Source organism: Thalassophryne amazonica, chromosome 3, assembly GCF_902500255.1.
Source record: "Thalassophryne amazonica chromosome 3, fThaAma1.1, whole genome shotgun sequence".
Taxonomy (NCBI): domain Eukaryota; kingdom Metazoa; phylum Chordata; class Actinopteri; order Batrachoidiformes; family Batrachoididae; genus Thalassophryne; species Thalassophryne amazonica.
The window spans coordinates 23,651,213-23,669,773 of record NC_047105.1 but is presented as its reverse complement, the minus strand read 5'-3'; the positions used below and the strand labels follow the sequence as shown (position 1 = coordinate 23,669,773).

At 45.3% G+C, this 18,561-nt stretch overlaps 1 protein-coding gene across 1 annotated transcript in view; it reads right to left on the bottom strand.

Annotated features, from left to right (window-relative positions):
• The window catches only part of LOC117506417 (dedicator of cytokinesis protein 3-like), a 544,822-nt gene that overhangs the window by 11,785 nt on the left and 514,476 nt on the right, over positions 1-18,561 (bottom strand). The window contains exons 43-47 of the mRNA XM_034165920.1: positions 17,831-17,972; positions 17,561-17,727; positions 16,371-16,457; positions 15,835-16,014; positions 2,910-2,993 (exon numbers count right to left, since the gene is read on the bottom strand). Of these exons, the coding sequence (XP_034021811.1) occupies positions 2,910-2,993; positions 15,835-16,014; positions 16,371-16,457; positions 17,561-17,727; positions 17,831-17,972 (660 nt within the window). The remainder of the gene's footprint in view (positions 1-2,909; positions 2,994-15,834; positions 16,015-16,370; positions 16,458-17,560; positions 17,728-17,830; positions 17,973-18,561) is intronic.

Below are 18,561 nucleotides of genomic sequence, written 5' to 3'. Positions count from 1 at the left end.
TGATACATTTTCAGCATCTCCTGGAAGAAAAAAAATCTCAAATGAAGTGCATATTTAAATGATCCTAGATTCAACCTTTCATTTGAACCGTCAATGATAATGTTGAAATAACAGAATATGACGTGTAAGTAGGACCTGGAATGATATTGCTTTTAATTGTAAACCAAATTTTGCATTAACTCAGAACAATTAAACTACATGAAATTCATGAAGACTGAAAAGACTGTTACAGCATTCTAAAAACCACAGCTAAAGCTCAGAATATTGTGAAAATCAGGGTAAAATATCAAAAACATACCTTATAGTAAAAAAGTCACATTCTCATGTAAATTCCTGTAAACCCACAGTGTCTTTTTCCCATGAAAAAAGTCTACATTAATAAAAACTCATTTACATTCTTGTGTAAATTCATGTAAATCCATTCAAAGCCACAGTGTCTTTTTTCCAATGAAAGAAAATCTCGATGAAAAATAAAAAAGTCACAATCTTGTCTAAAATCCTGTTTTAATAGCGCAATGTTTATTTTTCAGAGTGAAAAATTCTTACTGTTTCCTGATGTAACAGTTCACTTTTCCCGTTTCTTTCAGGTGCGTTCATGAAGTCAGCAACAATTCCACAGATTCTTGTCCTTATCAAACTTTTTCAAACCGTCTTTCTTGCCATCTTCTCTCTGCCTGATGTCACCCCGTGACATCCATGGAATTCCTCAGATCCGCGGAGTTTTCACAGCCCTGAATGTCTTAATTAACCACAGGTGTCTGTCATTGCCTTTAACACCCAGGTGTTTTGGAAAGTGACACACTGTTATGGTAGACTAAGAAGTGAGAGGTTTTCTGGAAAGCTAACTGACCTGCACACAAAACATACAAATTGTTGTGATATCATCTGTGTATGTGCTTCCTTGTTGATTGTCTGAGTCCTTATTTGTTTGCGTTTGTACTGGTCTCTGTATGTGTGTCTGGACACGCCCCTGGGCTGTCAGTCGTGTCTGTGGGTTTTGTCTCAGTCCTCCCTCTTCCTGTGTGCATACATGCGTGTGCTGTGCATTAGACGTTTGGTCCTCTGTTATGTCTTCACTGTCTCCTTTGTGATTGTTATGTCTGTGTTCCTGTGTTGGCTTGTGTGAGATTGTGTCTCATTTCTATGTTGGTGTGTATGTGGGCGTGTGCTCCCACAGTCTGTCATGCTTCTGTTGTCCATTCCCAGCCAATTGGTTTGGTCCAGTCTTTGTCTCCCCCGGTTGTGAGTCTTTATATCTTGTGTTTTAATCCTATGTTTATTCCTTCACTCCCTCCTTCCAGTGGCTGTGTCTGTCACGTCCTCCACCGTTCTGCATTGTTGCGTGTGTCTGTTTATGTCCCTCCTTGTTTGCCGTATGTGTGTCTGTGTTTTATGTTGTCATTTTGTTATTCATGGTTCTTTCAGTTTTGTGGTCCAGGTGGGTTATGTATTTTGATTTACTTTGGTCATCTCTGGTTGTGGCATTTTTCTGTATGTCTAGTCAGCATGTCAGGTTGTTGATTTCTTGTCTTCATGCCTTGTTTCTGCTCCCCTCTTCTGTTCATTTCAAGTCATTGCATGTCCGCTTTGATTTCTGCAGCTGTTCACTTTGTCCCAGGTGTTACTCGTAATTTAAATCTTCTCTGTTTGCTCCGTCCTCGGGAGTCTGTGCTGAGTGGTATGTAATCACTGAATTCTTTGTAGTGTGTTTTTCTGTTTTTGTTTGTTTTTTTATGGTTAGATTTTGGAGCAGTTATTTCCTTGAGTTTCTGAATACGTATTTATCTCCTTTTGTGACACACCTTTTGTTGTTGGATTTTCTCCTTACCTTGTCTTTAGAGTTAGATTACATTTTGATAGAACCACTCCCACACCAGCTGTTTTTGGAATCCCTCAGCCAGAGTGGAATTAAATCTGTTTTTTGGTTGTGACACTTTTCCCCACATCTGCTGTTTTTGGAATCCTTCACCTAGAGTTGGGTTAGGCTGTATTTTTGTTGTGACTTACCTGTTCCTGAGTTTAACTAAACTGTCTGTAAATAAATCCCTGACTTTTTGAATGCACATTTGAGTCTCGGCTGTCTGTATATCAGGGATCTTCCATTATTGGTTCCTGGCTCTAAACTGTAACACGTTTTTTTTCTCTCAACAGGAACAGCCACCAAAGCTCCCTGAGGAGAAACATCTCATTTCTACACCTTTTCTTCCTAGTGTTTACTTTTTTAAATTTTTGCTTCTAATTCAGCTTTCTTGTAGTGTGTGTTGATGCAGGGTGTACATGCATTATGAACTCGTCTACATACCTGAATGTTGCACTGTATGTGTCACAGGAAAACTCCATGCTTGAATTTAGACCAGGGTTTTGGTGGTCTATCTTCATGGTCATGCTATCTGTTTGTGTCCTTGCCAAGGACCCAGCTGTGAGTACTGGCCTTGGCTGGGGAAGTAATTTTCATCAGATTGGCATTCGGTTCAGTGAAACTAACAGACACATTTGCTTCCTGCATATTTGGGGATAAGCAGCAGCATTAATGGGCCTCAGTGTCTACATTGGACTTACTTAAACTTTAATACTCTGGGGGAAACTATTTCCTGCTGCCTCATGATAGCAACGTGCCAACACTGCCTGACCAATCATCATTTTAAGATCAATGTGCCCATATGAGTGTAAGTACTCTTGCTTCTTTAACAATGTGGGTGTTTGGTGTGAAAAATGACAGCGGTGTTGATTTGAAACAAGTAGTGACACTCTGCTGCTGTGTGCTGAGTAGAAGGCAGGAAGGACTTTTGTTCCAGATCAAGATTCATTTACACATTAATTTCTGTGGTTATTTGAGTTGAAAACAGCCTATCCATCTTTGTAAGTAAAATCATGTAGTTGAGCGCGCTGAGATGTCGAAAAAAAGTCACCTGCTCCTGCATCAGGTCTTTCAGCTGCGTGATCTTCTCCGAGTCTTCGGGGTGGCTGGTGATGTAAACCTTATCAAAGAAAGCCTATGGACAGAAACACAGGAGGCACAATGTAACACTGATACAACCTCATTTATGGGCGGTCAGGGAATTCAGAGTCATTTTGCAACCAGTCGTTCGTGACCACTGAGTAATCAGGTCTATGACTGAGTGAACCACACAGACTGCAAGTGTACTTCACCAACATTCTGAAAATGATATGACATTTAGCATTAGCATGTGCGACACACGTTTAATACAGTTTTTACATGTGTGTCTGGTACCTTGGTGAGTCACTGGTTTTTGCCCTTTAATCAGATTTGGTGAAATGATTACAGGTCATCCGGGGACAAGGTCACTCAAGTTTGAGAAGTCTTGGTCAAAGGTCACAAAACAAGGTCAAACTTTCTCTGATGCTGATATAGGAAATTTTTAAAGTTTGTTCAATGTGAAAAGTTTGAAATACAAATTTGGTGACAGTTATACGGAACATGTCAAATACTGTCTATGAATCCAGTGAATCCTGACCTTCGGTAACTTTAAAAGGAGAGCTCAAGGTCACGAAAAGTACATGTGTTATAGTAGAAATTGCTGAATATATGCAGTAGGTCAGGTCACAACGAACTGATGACATCTGAAGAATAAACAATCTGACATCAAGACCAGTGACGTGCGGTGAGGTTGATGGCTGGTGAGGCACTGACATTATCGCAATCGGATTTACAAACTGTAGCTTATTCACCATTTGATTGACAGCAGTTAACAGGTTATGATTAAAATCTCATATCAGCATTCTTTACACATACAAACTGTAGTACACAAAAAGCACATTTAATTAAAAAACATTATTATGGTCTTAATTTTACTTATGAATGAAATCCCATTTGCCACTCCTTCTGAACAAAAGCATTGATGACTTGTTTGTAAGTGTTCCTTATCTTCCTTCAGTTTTAAAAGCTCTCTGTCTCAGTGGAGATCACTGTCAGGGAAGAAAGTCGTCTTTTCTGGCTTTGAATGTAAGTGGGCGACCGCTTGCGTTTCATGAGAAAATTCTTCAGGTCACAATATCCCATCTGAGTCCAGACAGTCGCAAGTTGAAAAAAGAAGGCAGCAGAAAAGGCGTTTTCTTGCTGGATGTCCACAAGCCAGACTTTACGTGTGTCCCACTCTGTGTGAAAAGAGCAGGTCTTCTGTCCCGCAGCGCTTCCTTTAATTATTACTTCCTACTTTGATTGAAAGTCCAGATTAGAAAATTGTTTCTGTTTGTATATGTAATCCTCCATTCTGAAAGTAAAATAAATGGACCCTGGCTCTTAACTTGCTAACTGTAAATTGTAGCTTGCTGTCGCTTATTCTGCAGTGGAGGAGCAAGAAGAATCCCTGGGATCACTAGCGCCCCCTAACATGAGGCAGGAGAACTGCGTGCCTCACCTGGTGCCTTTTTGCAGCCATTTTATGATCTTTCAGCACACGAAACACATTACACACACATACAGCTGTTGACAAAATCACTCTATATAATGTACATCAGCTAAACTATGGAATTTAAGTTCATACAGCCAAAGTGTTTGACCATTTTAATGGCGACATACAGAGCGACAGTATTACAGTCTCACCGCACAGCAAGCCAGCAGTTAGCCCAGTGATTGCGCAATCCAAGGTGAGGCACGGTGGGCTGCTGCTTCACAGCACATCTTTTCTCAGTATTTGAAAAGCAAATGTGAAAATTCAGCGATTTTGAATAAAAAATATTCTAAAACTGGTGAAGTTAAAAGGAAATTCTCATCCAATTACATTTTTTTTTCCGTGAATGTGATTGGTTACTTGTGAGATTTCAGACCATATAATATCAGGGTAATGGTGGCAAAATATTCTACCATTTCACATTTGGATGTATTACTCCGCACCCTGACCAGTGTTCAGACAAGATGTTATTCTTGTTGAATGTCATTCCTGTCCTCCGCGCAACTACGCATGTATGCGCAATATTGTCGGGAAGCGGAACTGTCGATTTATGTGACAAGACTCAGAATTCAACAAAACACCAGCTGCACACACTGCTAGCTGTTAGCGCTGTTAGCTGAGAGCAAGAGAAAGTCATGTACCGCCACAGAAATAGGTGTATTTAAGATACCATACAAAAGTATTGATGTGGATTCTGATACAGAATTACCATTTCACATTTGATGGATCTGATGGATTTTCACGTTTGATGGATTAAAACTCCTTAAAGTTCAATTTGCGACCGTATAACCACCGTGAACATCCGCAAATCATAGGGTTGCCAACTCTCATGCATCTGGCGTGAGACTCACGCTTTCAGGATCAGTCTCACGCTTTCATGTACAAGCAAGAAATGTCACGCCAAAATAAAAAATCTCCCATTTACTTTCGCTTGATGACTAGATTAGACCAGACCACAGCGCATTATTTCTTAAATATATATATATATATATATATATATATATATATATATGTTCTCCACTCAGATTGCAGTAGCCAATCACAGATTAGCCTTTCTGTCCATCATTTACCTGTATTTTGGCATGCTTGGCGTCAGAGAGTTATGTTGGATCCAAAAGGATCCAAAAACGCTAGGACCCAAAGTTATAATGGATCAGTTCCCACTGACCAATAGCGTTAGAGCTTACTGCCAACAGCTAGCCAATCGGAGCGCGGCATACGAAGGTCAGGAACTAGCTGACAGATGCTGGTTGAAAAAAATGGCAACAAACATGTCAACAACAGCAGAAAATCGTTTGCCAGCGAGGTTTGCTGAGTTCACAGAGGAGGAACTGGTGGAAATATTGAACTTCAAGGATGCCAAAAACACTAAGAAGGTAGACAAGCACGCTACTGACATTTTAGAAGCATTCATCGCATCAGAATCAATTATATGCTGTTCACAACAAAATAAATTTATCTAATTTACTTGAGTCTTTGTTGTTTGCTTAATTTGGGAGGGGGGTGGAGAACATAACAATTGATGGATGGCAAGTCGTCCAACAGAGAGAAATATTGGATTCAGAAAAGTTATATTGGACTCAGCTGCGCCTCGTCCAATATAACTTTTCTTCATCAAGTATTTCTCTATGTTGGACTCCTTACCATCCATTATTTGCATAATATACACACAGTGAGGAAAATAAGTATTTGAACACCCTGTGATTTTGCAAGTTCTCCCACTTAGAAATCATGGAGGGGTCTGAAATTTTCATCTTAGGTGCATGTCCACTGTGAGAGACATAATCTAAAAAAAAAAAAAAATCCAGAAATCACAATGTATGATTTTTTTTAATAATTTATTTGTATGTTACTGCTGCAAATAAGTATTTGAACACCTGTGAAAATCAATGTTAATATTTGGTAAAGTAGCCTTTGTTTGCAATTACAGAGGTCAAACATTTCCTGTAGTTTTTCACCAGGTTTTCACACACTGCAGCAGGGATTTTGGTCCACTCCTCCATACAGATCTTCTCTAGATCTTTCAGGTTTGGAGTTTCAGCTCCCACCAAAGATTTTCTACTGAGTTCAGGTCTGGAGACTGACCAGGCCACTCAAGGACCTTGAAATGCTTCTTACGAAGCCCCTCCTTAGTTGCCCTGGCTGTGTGTTTGGGGTCATTGTCATGCTGGAAGACCCAGCCATGACCCATCTTCAATGCTCTTAATGAGGGAAGGAGGTTGTTTGCCAAAATCTCGCAATACATGACCCCATCCATCCTCCCTTCAATACGGTGCAGTCGTCCTGTCCCCTTTGCAGAAGAGCACCCCCAGAGTATGATGTTTCCACCCCCATGCTTCACGGTTGGGATGGTTTTCTTGGGGTTGTTCTCATCCTCTAAACATGGTAAGTGGAGCTGATTCCAAAAAGCTCTATTCTGGTCTCATCTGACCACATGGCCTTCCCTCATGCCTCCTCTGGATCATCCAGATGGTCACTGGTGAACTTCAAACGGGCCTGGACATGTGCTGGCTTGAGCAGGGAGACCTTGCTGCCCTGCAGGATTTTAAACCATGACAGCATCATGTGTTACTAATGTAATCTTTGTGACTGTGGTCCCAGCTCTCTTCAGGTCATTGACCAGGTCCTCCTGTGTAGTTCTGAGCTTTCTCAGAATCATCTTTACCCCACAAAGTGAGATCTTGTGTTGTGTGGGCCGCTGAAGAGGAGGTACTGCTGGCCCACCACCACCACCAGATGGTGCCCTGCTTGAAGTGCGGGCTTCAAGCACAAGAGGGCGTCATAGCAACCGGGAGTGACAGCTGTCACTCGTCATCAGCACCAGCTGTCACTCATTCACATCACCACCACCATAAAGGCCGGACTGCAACTCCACCTCCCCGCCGAGAAATCAGCTACCTTGGAGGTAATTTCTCTGCTGAATTTAAACTGAGTCATAGTCTGATCTCTTTTGCAGCCGTTTTCCTGTGGTGTTTCCTTATCTGCTGGATTGGCGTTTGGTGTGATTAGCAACTGCTTCGCCTCACACCCCAACCAGATAAGTAGTTAAACAGGAGCTGCACGAGTGTGTGATTGGAGGTGGAGGTGCTCCCTCCCAAAAGAACACAGACTGTGGGATTACTGAGTGTGCGTACTCACACTCACCTGTGCTGTTTTTGTTCTCTGCCAGCAGTGCCAGGTCTGACAGCTGGAGACGGTGGCCACCTGGGGACTCAGGACTTGGCGGCTCCGGTGGTCTTCAGATCCGTTGGCGGTGAGGGCCGTGTGGGATCCGGCTCTGTTCTGGACGGGCGTCTCCTATCCTCAAGCCTGCCCACACGTCACCCAACGTGTAAGTGACTGTAGTTCCAAACTTGTTGTTGTCTGTATTCCGTTGTGCACAATTTACAACATTAAATTGTTACTGTTTTGGCTTATCCATTGCCCGTTCATTTACGCCCCCTGTTGTGGGTCCGTGTTCCTACACTTTCACAACAGGATTTCTTTGCCAGCGTCATGGATCCCGAGGGGCGTCAACCATCACTTGAACAGCCAATGGAAGAGCGAGGTGCACAGGCGCCAGCAGGAGGCGTGTTAGGTGAGCTGCAGCACATCTTAACCGCTTTTACTGCTCGGTTGAACTTAGTTACCGAACAGAGCATTGTTCTCAATCGAAGGATGGAGGCTCTCACCGCCCAGGTGGAAGCGCATGCCCAGGGCGCTGCTGCAGCACCTCCTCCTGCTGACCGAATGCCAGAAACAGCCATTCCACTGGTCGTTCAACGAACTCCCCCACCTTCCCCTGAAGCATACATAAGCCCTCCGGAGCCATACGGAGGCTGTGTGGAGACGTGCGCGGACTTCTTGATGCAGTGCTCGCTCGTCTTTTCACAGCGTCCCGTCATGTACGCGTCAGACGCTAGCCGGGTGGCTTACGTTATAAATTTGCTTCGAGGAGAGGCACGCGCCTGGGCTACGGCGCTCTGGGAGCAGAATTCACGGCTCCTAATGACATACGCTGGGTTTGTGAGGGAGTTCCGACAGGTGTTCGACCACCCTCATAGAGGCGAGACCGCTTCAAGCGTGCTGCTGTCGATAAGACAGGGGTGTCGGAGCGCAGCGAAGTATGCAGTCAACTTCCGCATCGCGGCAGCACGAGCCGGCTGGAATGCTGTTGCGCTCCGCGCCGCCTTTGTAAACGGACTGTCTCTGGTCCTTAAGGAGCACCTGGTGGTGAAGGACGAGCTGCGGGATTTAGACGGGCTTATCGACCTGGTTATACGGTTAGACAACCGATTAACAGAACACTGACGGGAGCGAGACGAAGGGTGTGGTCAGGCACAAGCCGTCCCTCTCCCTCCTGGGTCCGAAAGGGAGCCAACTTCCCCACGCTCCACAGCTAGGGCACTCCACGTGACGACAGCTCCCCCTGCTGACGTTGCTATGGAAACGAGCAGGCCCAAAAGGCGATCAGATCAGAGACAAAGGAGGCTGATCCCTGGGAAGTGTTTTCTCTGCAGCTCAACCGAGCGCACACAGAAAAAATGCCCCAAACGGTCAATACAGCAGCACTCGTCCTTAGAGACTGGGCTAAGGGTGGGTCACAATACCCATGCGGGGAGACCCTGAAAATCTGCACGCATCCCAGTCACGATCCTGAGTGGGGATCTAACCCTTCACGCCCCAGCACTGGTGGACACGGGGTCGGAGGGGAATCTGCTGGATAGCAGATGGGCAAAGGAGATTGGGCTCCCTCTAGTGGCCTTACTGTCACCATTGTCGGTGCGGGCACTAGATGGCACCCTTCTTCCACTAATCACACACCAGACACAGCCAGTGACATTGGTTGCGTCTGGAAATCACAGGGAGGAGATTGTGTTTTATGTAACACCTTCTACCTCCCGAGTGATTTGGGGTTTTCCATGGGTGTTAAAACACAATCCCCGGATTGATTGGCCATCTGGGGTTGTGGTTCAGTGGAGCGAAACCTGCCATCGGGAGTGTTTAGGATCCTCGGTTCCACCTGGTGTGACAGCTAAGGAGGAGGTTTTAGTCCCCCCCAATCTGGCGGCGGTGCGAGCCGAGTACCATGACCTTGCTGACGTCTTCAGCAAGGATCTGGCACTCACGCTGCCCCCGCACCGTCCGTACGATTGTGCCATTGATTTGATACCGGGCGCTGAGTACCCGTCCAGCAGGCTGTACAACCTCTCACGTCCGGAACGCGAATCAATGGAGACCTACATCCGGGACTCGTTAGCTGCCGGGTTGATCCGGAACTCCACCTCCCCGGTGGGTGCTGGTTTCTTTTTTGTGGGCAAGAAGGACGGCGCACTCCGTCCATGCATTGATTACAGAGGGCTGAACGAGATCACGGTTCGCAACCGATACCCGTTACCTCTGTTGGATTCAGTGTTCACGCCCTTGCATGGAGCCCAAATTTTCACAAAATTGGATCTTAGGAATGCTTATCATCTGGTTCGGATCCGGGAGGGAGAGGAGTGGAAGATGGCATTTAACACCCCGTTAGGTCACTTTGAGTACCTGGTCATGCCGTTCGGTCTCACCAATGCGCCCGCGACGTTCCAAGCATTGGTTAATGACATCTTGCGGGACTTCCTGCATCGGTTTGTCTTCGTATATCTAGACGATATACTCATCTTTTCTCCGGATCCTGAGACCCATGTCAAGCATGTACGTCAGGTCCTGCAGCGGTTGTTGGAGAACCGGCTGTTTGTGAAGGGCGAGAAGTGCAAGTTCCACCGCACTTCTTTGTCCTTCCTGGGGTTCATAATCTCCTCCAACTCCGTCGCCCCTGATCCGGCCAAGGTTGCGACGGTGAGAGATTGGCCCCAACCAACAAACCGTAGGAAACTGCAACAGTTCCTCGGTTTTGCAAATTTCTACCGGAGGTTCATCAAGGGCTACAGTCAGGTAGTTAGCCCCCTGACAGCCCTGACCTCCACAAAAGTCCCCTTCACCTGGTCGGATCGGTGCGAAGCCATGTTTAGGGAGTTGAAACGCCGGTTCTCGACTGCACCAGTTCTGGTGCAGCCCGATCCCAATCGCCAGTTTATAGTTGAAGTGGATGCCTCTGACTCAGGGATAGATGCTGTGCTATCCCAGAGCGGGGAGTCCGACAAGGTTCTCCATCCTTGTGCGTACCTTTCCCGCAGGTTGACCCCGGCTGAAAGGAACTATGACGTCGGCAATCGGGAACTTCTTGCGGTGAAGGAGGCTCTTGAGGAGTGGAGACACCTGTTGGAGGGAGCATCGGTACCATTTACGGTTTTCACAGACCATCGGAACCTGGAGTACATTTGTCTGAACCCCAGGCAAGCCCGCTGGTCACTGTTCTTCGGGCGTTTTGACTTTCGGATCACCTACCGCCCCGGGACGAAGAACCAACGATCTGACGCCCTGTCCCAGGTGCACGAAGAGGAGGTCAAGACCAAGCTGTCAGACCCGACGGAAACCATCATCCCGGAGTCCACTGTCGTGGCCACCCTCACCTGGGACGTGGAGAAGACCGTCCGGGAGGCCCTGACATGGAGCCCGGACCCGGGGGCAGGTCCGAAGGACAAATTGTACGTCCCACCAGAGGCTAGGGCTACGTTCCTAGACTTCTGTCACGGTTCCAAGCTCTCCTGTCATCCAGGGGTGCGAAGGACCATGGCAGTGGTCCGGCAGCGCTTCTGGTGGGTGTCTATGGAAGCCGACGTCCGGGAGTATGTCCAGGCCTGCACCACCTGTGCCAGGGGCAAAGCCGACCACCACAAGGCCCAAGGCCTCCTCCAGCCTCTGCCCGTGCCTCATCGCCCTTGGTCTCACATTGGCCTGGACTTTGTCATGGGTCTCCCGCCGTCCCAAGGCATGACTACCATCCTCACGACAGTGGACCGGTTCTCCAAGGTGGCCCACTTCATGGCCCTCCCAAAGCTCCCGACGGCCCAGGAGACTGCAGACCTCCTGGTCCACCACGTCGTGCGTCTGCATGGGATTCCATCGGATATTGTCTCAGACCGTGGTCCTCAGTTCTCCTCTCAGGTCTGGAGGAGTTTCTGCAGGGAACTGGGGGCCACCGTGAGTCTCTCGTCCGGGGACCATCCTCAGACGAACGGACAGGCAGAGCGGGCGAACCAGGAATTGGAGCAGGCCCTCCGCTGCGTGACCTCCGCGCACCCGACGGCCTGGAGTAACCATCTGGCCTGGATCGAGTACGCTCATAATAGCCAAGTATCGTCTGCTACCGGCCTCTCCCCGTTTGAGGTGTGTTTGGGGTACCAGCCCCCATTGTTCCCACTAGTGGAGGGAGAGGTCGGGGTGCCCTCGTTCCAGGCCCATCTGAGAAGGTGCCGTCGGGTGTGGCGTACCGCCCGCTCTGCCCTGGTCAAAGCCCGGACGAGGGCCAAGAACCATGCAGACCGCCAGCGTGCCCCGGCCCCTACGTATCAGCCTGGGCAGGAGGTTTGGCTTTCCACAAAAGACAATCCCCTGCAAGTGGAATCCCAGAAGTTAAAGGACAGATACATTGGACCTTTCACCATACTCAAAAACCTCAGTCCAGCCGCAGTGAAGCTGAAGCTGCCAGCTTCGCTGCGGATCCACCCGGTTTTCCATGTGTCACGCATCAAACCTCACCACGTTTCACCCCTCTGTACCCCCGGACCGGTGCCGCCTCCTGCCCGGATCATCGACGGGGAGCCAGCTTGGACCGTGAGCCGGCTCCTGGACGTCCGTCGGAAGGGCCGGGGGTTCCAGTATTTGGTGGACTGGGAGGGGTATGGACCCGAAGAACGCTCCTGGGTGAAGAGGAGCTTCATCCTGGACCCGGCCCTCCTGGCCAATTTCTACCGGCGGCACCCGGACGAGGGGAGGGTCCTGTTGTGTGGGCCGCTGAAGAGGAGGTACTGCTGGCCCACCACCACCAGATGGCGCCCTGCTTGAAGTGCGGGCTTCAAGCACGAGAGGTCGTCATAGCAACCGGGAGTGACAGCTGTCACTCGTCATCAGCACCAGCTGTCACTCATCCACATCACCAAAACCATAAAGGCCGGACTGCAACTCCCCGCCGAGAAATCAGCTACCTTGGAGGTAATTTCTCTGCTGAATTTAAACTGAGTCATAGTCTGATCTCTTTTGCAGCCGTTTTCCTGTGGTGTTTCCTTATCTGCTGGATTGGTGTTTGGTGTGATTAGCGACTGCTTCGCCTCACACCCCAACCAGATAAGTGGTTAAACAGGAGCTGCACGAGTGTGTGACTGGAGGTGGAGGTGCTCCCTCCCAAAAGAACACAGACTGTGGGATTACTGAGTGTGCGTACTCACACTCACCTGTGCTGTTTTTGTTCTCTGCCAGCAGTGCCAGGTCTGACAGCTGGAGACGGTGGCCACCTGGGGACTCAGGACTTGGCGGCTCCGGTGTTCTTCAGATCCCTTGGCGGTGAGGGCCGTGTGGGATCCGGCTCGGTTCTGGACGGGCGTCTCCTATCCTCAAGCCTGCCCACACGTCACCCAATGTGTAAATGACTGTAGTTCCAAACTTGTTGTTGTCTGTATTCCGTTGTGCACAATTTACAACATTAAATTGTTACTGTTTTGGCTTATCCATTGCCCGTTCATTTACGCCCCCTGTTGTGGGTCCGTGTTCCTACACTTTCACAACATCTTGCATGGAATCCCAGACTGAGGAAGATTAACAGTCATCTTGTGTTTCTTCCACTTTCTAATAAATAATCATAACAGTTTTGTCCCTGGTGTCCTTAGACAGGTCTTTGGTCTTGGCAATGGTGGACAGGTTGGAGTGTGATTGAGTGTGTGAACAGGTGTCTTTTAGACAAGTAACAAGTTCAAACAGGTGCAATTAATACAGGTAAAGTGTGCAGAATAAGAGGGCTTCTTAAAGAAAAATTAACAGGTCTGTGTGAGCCAGAATTGTTGCTGGTTGGTAGGTGTTCAAATACTTTTTTGCAGCAGCAACATACAAATAAATTATTAAAAAAATCATACATTGTGATTTCCGGATTTGTTTTTTTTTTGTTTTTTTAGATTATGTCTCTCCCAGTGGACATGCACCTAAGATGAAAATTTCAGACCCCTCCATGACTTCTAATACTTATTTTCCTCACTGTATATATATATATATATATATATATATATATATATATATATATATATATATATATATATATATATATGAATTAACAACTATTATGCGGAATTGTAAAAAAATCTTTTTTTTTTTTTTACCATAATGATGTACATTTGTCCTTAGTAAAGCAAATAATTACTGAAATTGCCAAACCATTAACATATATACGAGTATTTAATAAATCATTTAAAACTGGAATTGTCCCAAATGGTATGAAAGTGGCAAAAGTGATACCTTTATTCAAATCTGGTGACAAACATCTTTTTACTAAATATAGGCCTGTGTCTTTATTGTCACAATTTTCAAAGATATTGGAAAAACTTTACAATAGCAAGTTGGATAAATTTATAGAACGACACATCTTGCTTGATGACTGTCAGTATGGTTTTCGAGAAAAAAGGTCCACTGCACTGGCATTGCTCAATGCAATAGAAGAGCTCAATAAACATGTGGACCAAAGGGAAATAGTAATAGGTTTATTTATTGTCCTAAGAAAGGCTTTTGACACAGTCAATCACAACATATTATTTCACAAAATGGAACTGTATGGGATCAGAGGAGTGGCTCTGAATTGGATTAAAAGCTAATTAGAAAACTGGAAGTAGTCTGTTAAACTCGGGACTGCTGTTCTTCGTATCTGGACATCCTTTGTGGGGTTCCGCAGGGTTCTGTGTTGGGACCAAAGTTATTTATTTTGAACATTAACGGGAGGCAGGTGAAGGCACAGCTTCACCTGCCTCCCGTGACCGCACATCAATTCATTAGACTGATATATTGATTGGCTGTCAGTATGAAAAAATTCAAATCACCTGAGAGACATTCAGATCACTATAGAACATCATTTGCACTTACAATAAACATAAAACACTTAATTAATAATCTGAGCATATTACACCCGTCTTGTACTCACTCCACTGGCTTCCAGTTCGTTTTAGAATTGATTTAAAAATTTTAATGTTTGTTTTTAAAGCTATTTATGGCCTTGCACCTCCCTACTTGTCTGAAATTTTAACTTTGCGCACCTACAGTAGAACATTAAGGGCATCTGGCCAGCTTTACTGAGATGTTGCAAGGTCAAGATATAAACGCTGGGGTGACCATGCTTTCACGGTAGCTGGCCCCAGACTGTGGAATGAGCTACCTCTTGAGTTACGTACTATTCCTGACCTAGCACTTTTTAAATCTAAGTTAAAGACTTATTTATTTAAACTGGCTTTTAACACTTGGGGAGGTGACGTTCTGTTTTTTTATGTGCTGTTTTAAAATTTTATTTTATATGTGTTTTATTTTTGTGAATTTGTGTTTTTAATGTTAAGCACTTTGGACACCAGTCGGTGCTGTAAAGCACTTTATAAATAAATGTTGATTGATTGATTGATTGAATTCCTTATATCGGGGAATTTCAAGGTACCATATTTTCTGAAGTGTAAGCTGCATCTTTTTGTGCATTGTTAATGTATTTTTATTCATTGGCATTCATTCTTTTATTATCAAAGTTGTTCTTGTTTGGTGCTTTGATTCCTGGGAAAACCCAATACAAATAGTCATTATAATTATCATTGTTAATAACAAATATGTCCTTCTTAGGTGTATAAGTTGCACCAGAGTATAAAGTTACGGTCACATTAGCTTTACGCGACAGAGGCAAAGCAACGACTTGCCATTCATTTTCAATCAGAGCAGACATTTGGCAGCAGCAAGAGACAACAGTAGCTCTGCCACCAGCTAGGCATGGCCAGAATAGATCTGAAGTCCATTTTATACAAATACTGAGCAAAATGACACGGCGACTGCCAATCAGAGTGAACATGCAGAATAAAGTCAGCTGGTTGTTTGTTCAAACAAAATAATCCAAGATAGCTAAAAATGCTACAAAACAGCTGTATTTCTGTATAAATCTAATATGTTTGTCATATATATTTTTTAAAGGTTAGTGAGAAATAAAATCTAAAAATACTGTCTTTGTGTCCAGATATCACCTTTGAAGTGATTTACAAGACATCTTACAGAGATGTTCGAGTGCACGCCCTGGGAACGCCTATCAAACGATACAGCCAACTGCATGTCACCGTCGTTTGTAGCTAATATGACCATAGCATAAGTTGCAGGACCTCCCAAACTTGTAAGAATAAATCAGACAAGAATTATACACCAGAAAATATGGTCAAGGTCCCGGTCTTAGTATGTTCTCTGAGTGACACTTGTTGCTTAAAGATGACTGAGGAGCTGGTACCTGGAGCAAAGTACTGTGTGTAAAAGCATTAGTGACCCCCCTCACCCCCCTTCCACCAACCTCTTGGTATCTGGCAATGCCTCCGTTAACAGCAGCATCAATGACGCCGTTGAGCGTCATGCTAAGCAGGTTGATGTTTCCGTGCAGCTGCTTGTGCTGGTATTGGCTGATTAGAGTCCGAAGCTCGTGGTTCTTGTTCTCCACAACGGAGACGGCGTTTTCTAAAGGACTCACCTCCACCTGAGAAACAAAGATGAAGAAATGAGGATTGGAAAAAGAGGCATTTGTGGTTTATTGTGGCATCATCAAGTCTTGTCCTCATTGTTTCCGCAGCATACTTCTGCCACCATCTACAGTCCATCTTTGTTTGAAATTATCTGGCAACAGCTGAGGTTTAACAAATATGAACTGGTAACAGAAGAAAATTTGAGCTGTGTATTAAAATGTCAGACGTTTCAGTTATGGATCTAACTTTGGAGGAAACAGGAAGTGAAGAACGTCAAAGTAGAGAAAATCAGACAGTGAAAAGCAGTGAGAAGAAAAACACATTAATGTCTGAATCAAGGCAGCTTGTGTTTTTGTCTTTGTTCACACACCAGCTCTCTCTTCTCCACCTCAAACCAGCATGAAATTCCAGGCAGAGGGTGGGTGAGAATCAAAGTCGTCCTCTCGATCCAAAGGCTCTGAAACCACAACAACAAAAAAAGAAGTAAAACAAACAGTCCAAAATCCACAAGAACGCCATTCATCACAGTTCACACACAAGTTAAGACTGAAAGCATGTGCTGGAGTCGCACGTTGCCACATCAGTGACATCGCAGAACTTTCCCTGGGTCCTGGATGACAACCACCCTGGAAGACCTCCAATCCATCCCACCTGTCCATAGTAACAATTCATTCTAGGCCTTCTCCTGTGGTCCTCAACACTCAGGCTCCTATGTGCTGGATCACGCACAGAGAAACACACCACATGGCCAAAATGTTCTGATGTTCCCTCCCAATGCAAGTAAGTCTCCCTAAGTAACCACTTGTTTGACACCAAGTCATTCCAGCAATGACCAAGGATCATCTAGGCACGGCCTTCGTTCACCGGCTAGCGTCCGAGTCTCACAGACACACAGTAAGGCTAGCATCTCACTGGGCTGTGACAGCCTACAAATGGCATCCGTGAGGAAATAAGTTCAGTTTGGCACAAGGTTCGCAGCTATTCACCATCCCCTCACCTGGGTCGCAAGGTGGCGCCCTGCTCCTTGCTTGATTTTTGAACAGACCAAAAAATCTGCATGATAAACTCCTTCACCAAATCATCAGGCAGGTGCCTTGTTTCCCTCACCACGTAGACTCTGCGACTAAACATGAGCAACATGTGAGACAAGATGTGAGGGGGTGACACACAGTTTTCCTTTTATATGATCAGAGAGGAACAGCGCTTCTGGAAGCGGCTGAAGGAGTCCAGCAGCTACCAGCTGGGCCGGGTTAGGGTTAGGGTTAGAGTTAGGGTTAGCTGCTGCTGAGCAGGCTGGATGCATCCCACGTATGAGCTGCTCAAACCGGATTTACTGTGTTAACCTCTTTTTAATCATTTATTTACGTTGCTATAGCTGGTGCCACATGCATGAGCTGGCTGTCTGACTTTGTACAAATGTACCCATCATTTATTAAAGTTTTTTTCATAAAATCTGTAAAAGCCTCTAATCATATGTTCTTCACAGGATTGAAAGCTGTTTCAAAACGCAAATAAACTGTTTTCAGAGGAGACAGAGAAGCCCAGCTGTCCGTCGCTCACCTTAAACTCATTGTCACGGTCTTTGGATCCTTTGTGGAAAGGGCGATCATAACGGAAACGCCTGACATTGTTAACCCGGTAGAAGCTCTTGATTCGGTCTGGTACTCTGTCCATCAGGAGGACACCGACACTATCCGGTACTGGTGTTACCGCGTAAATCTGCAGGTCTGAGGTAGGAAGTCAAGGAAAAGTAACTAATGAATCACATGGGTTTTCAATAAGACCTATCAAATATACAGAAGAAGAAGTCCGTTTTTTTTTTAAGGATACATTGTGCATCGCACTGCAGAATGCCCTCATCTGGCTGGTTGGGGTGCTGCATTGCAATGGCCTGTGGGAATTCTCCCAGCATCCTTTGCTGGAAAGCCTCAAGCCTTTCATAGTCATGGCCACGACACACAAACTCTTTGTTCTGATGTGGATTAAACACACATAATTCATGTTAATAACAACAAGAGCGCTCTGAGAGCACAGTAAATCACATACCATTTCATGGTATGTGATAGTTGATTTCAGAATGCAGACACCAACTCACGAATATGGCCGTGTCTAGGTTTGTTAATGAAAGGCGATAACTCTGTCAAAATGTGCCAATCATGTACAATATTATAATATTTGTATTACTAACCTATAACAAGGAATTGTGCAAAGTTTCCCAAAAATTCCTATTAAAAATGTGAGGAGTTGATTTCAGAACACATACACATTTTCGGACAGACAGACAGAAATCAGGGGTTAAAAAGTAATGCGAAATATGAAAAAGTTCAGTCTCGCCTGGAATCAAAGTTATTAAAATCTGAGACAAATCTCCACAAAAGGGCGGAGCCAGGATCCCCTCCTCCTCCATGTTTAACTGCATGATGGAAAACTAGCGCCATGAGTGATTAGACATGATTAGGCATTTAGTGTTATTTTATATGACAATGAAAGTTTGTTGAGTAGCTTACAGAATGAAAAAGTAAAATACAAACACAAACACATTTACGTTGTCTTCATAAAGT